Source organism: Myzus persicae, unplaced genomic scaffold, assembly GCF_001856785.1.
Source record: "Myzus persicae strain clone G006 unplaced genomic scaffold, MPER_G0061.0, whole genome shotgun sequence".
Taxonomy (NCBI): domain Eukaryota; kingdom Metazoa; phylum Arthropoda; class Insecta; order Hemiptera; family Aphididae; genus Myzus; species Myzus persicae.
Window position 1 is genome coordinate 1 of NW_019102549.1, and position 2,460 is coordinate 2,460.

Consider the following 2,460-nt stretch of genomic DNA (forward strand, 5'->3'; position numbering starts at 1 on the left):
CATAGGCGCAAATCACCCAAAAACATTAGGGGGGCTTAAGCACCAAACATTTTTGAGGAAACAGACCAAACTCGTGAGGGGCTTCGCCCCTCACACACCCCAATAGTACTATACCATATATTATTATATAAATAAAAATATAAAATAAAAATCAAACAAACACAACTAAACATTTTATTATTATTATTTATTTATTAAAAATGTAAAGGCAACGTGCGCTTATTTTCAGCAAACTTATTTAAAATGATGTCTTTATCAATGACTAGATCGCTCTCAATATGAATTATCGATAAGTCAGATAGTCTTTCCTGACCCATCGTGGTACGTGTCCAAGATTTTATTCTTCTCATTGCAGAAAAGCTTCTTTCACAAGAAGCAGATGATATCGGCAAAACTAAGGCAACTTGAAGTAGCTTGAACAGATTTGGATAAACAGTCTTACTGATTACCTGTTTTAGCTCTTTTAAGCCAAATTTGTTACTAAGTTGAATTGCACAATTTCTAGCAACTGTCATTTCCGACTTTAAACACTCCATGTTTATTGAAAACAAATCCTTAAATATAGAATTATTTTATTATATAAATGTACTTAATAAAATATTTAAAAGGGACTCAAAAATATTTTTCAAACCTTGTAATGGTTAATAAAATATAATGAATTGGTAAAGTCAAGACTTATAAAACTCTCTGTTGCTTGGGCTAATTCTTGCGATTCTTCGGAAAATCTTAATTTTAAATGACTTAAAATGGTATCAACAATAGGGTTGTAAAAATGATTACGCCAATAGTTTTGAATTTGTTTGTCTACGGTTTCTGTACATTGAATTGGTAGCTGTTGTTCTGCACCAGTAGCAACAGTAACATCAAAGTCTCTTAAATGATAAGGTTCAGTACGCTGTCTTTTTGATTCTAAAATTGAAGTGTTGACTACTAAATATTTATCAATTATTATAATTAGTATTTAATTACTTTTTGGAATATCAAGTGAAATATCATTTTTAGATGCAAAATTTGAAATTTTATCCCAAATTCCAGAAAAGTGATCAATATTTCTCATTTCTTCAAATGTTTTTATCACTCCATTTATGGTATTTGTAGCATTGCTCAAATTAGTATTTTTTTGCTGCAACTGCTTACTCAGTATATTTATTATTTTCAATACTTCATGGAATATAAATAGATGAAATACAAATGTTGGGGTTTTCATCATGTTCAAGAGACCTTTCAATAGAAAAGATATATAGTTACTAATTAAGTAAAATAAAGTAAGTATAGAAAATATAATAACTAGCAAATGGGTATTAATAATGAGAAACATTTTAAAATTATACATTTATCATTGACATAAATTAAAATGTTCGTATAATTGATTGTTACCAATTGCTTGTGGCACATCTCTATTTAAACCTTCGTCAACTTCTCTTACTAAAATGCTAATTATCGCACCAAAATTGTTTAATACAGCATCACAATTTTTGAAGCGACAGGCCCATCTTGTTTCACACAATCTCGTGATAGATAATGGTTTAATTTTCATTTCAGATAACAAATTAGTCAGTTCATTATTAATACCAGGTTGAGAAAAGTGAACGTATATAGCTTCAAGAGTATTAAAGAAATTTCTTACTTCCTATATTCAATTTAAATTTAAAATGAAATAATATTACAAATACAATGATATTTAAATTGTTTTAAAAAAGTTCATCACACAATACCTTGATACTACTGCAAGTATTACAAACAACTAAATTTAGTTTATGAGCTAAACAATGAATATATACTGCCTCTGGATAGTGTTCTCGAATTTTTTGTTGAACTCCAGATACTGACCCTGACATTACATTAGCTCCGTCATAAGATTGAGCTACTAATGGTATTTTATGAATATTATACTTTTCAATTGCAGTCAAAATTGTACTAGCTAAATGTGATGCTCCTCTGCCACTTGAAACATCCATAAAACAAATAAATCGCTCATTTACTTCCAAGTCCTTAACATACCGAATACAAAGTGATAACTGCTCTTGCTTGTAGGATCTATAGAATATAATGTATTAATACAATACAATTGTTAGTTATTAATTTAGTAAATATTAAGAAGGAATGTATAATTTATAAAACACTTAACGTGAACGACGAATAATTAAACAATGTCCAACTAATCGCGTAGACTCGTGGTTGGGTAATGCCGTGCTTGGAACCGTTCTGGTATTATAATTTTTAATACAAATAGTAAAAACTATTTATAATTTATAATCAATGATATTATTATGTTTGTAATAACTAATAATTGATATTTGATAATATTATATATATATATTATTATATTATAGTGACGGTCGACGGGACGGAATGCAATCAAGCTACAAAATTATTTTAATCCTATTTTATGGAATTCCTCACTGCGGGTCTAATTAAATAAAACTATATACCTGTAGTGTCGTTGCGGTCGGTCTGCGT

At 28.8% G+C, this 2,460-nt stretch overlaps 1 protein-coding gene across 1 annotated transcript; it reads right to left on the minus strand.

The window, feature by feature from the left end:
* Positions 1 to 134: 134 nt before the first annotated feature.
* On the minus strand, positions 135 to 2,037 carry LOC111032524 (zinc finger MYM-type protein 1-like; the record flags this gene model as incomplete). Its single annotated transcript, XM_022312900.1, has 5 exons — positions 135 to 554; positions 632 to 909; positions 970 to 1,221; positions 1,378 to 1,630; positions 1,716 to 2,037. Coding segments are annotated over 5 exons (1,465 nt in total), but the record flags the coding sequence as incomplete, so codon positions are not given.
* Positions 2,038 to 2,460: the final 423 nt, after the last annotated feature.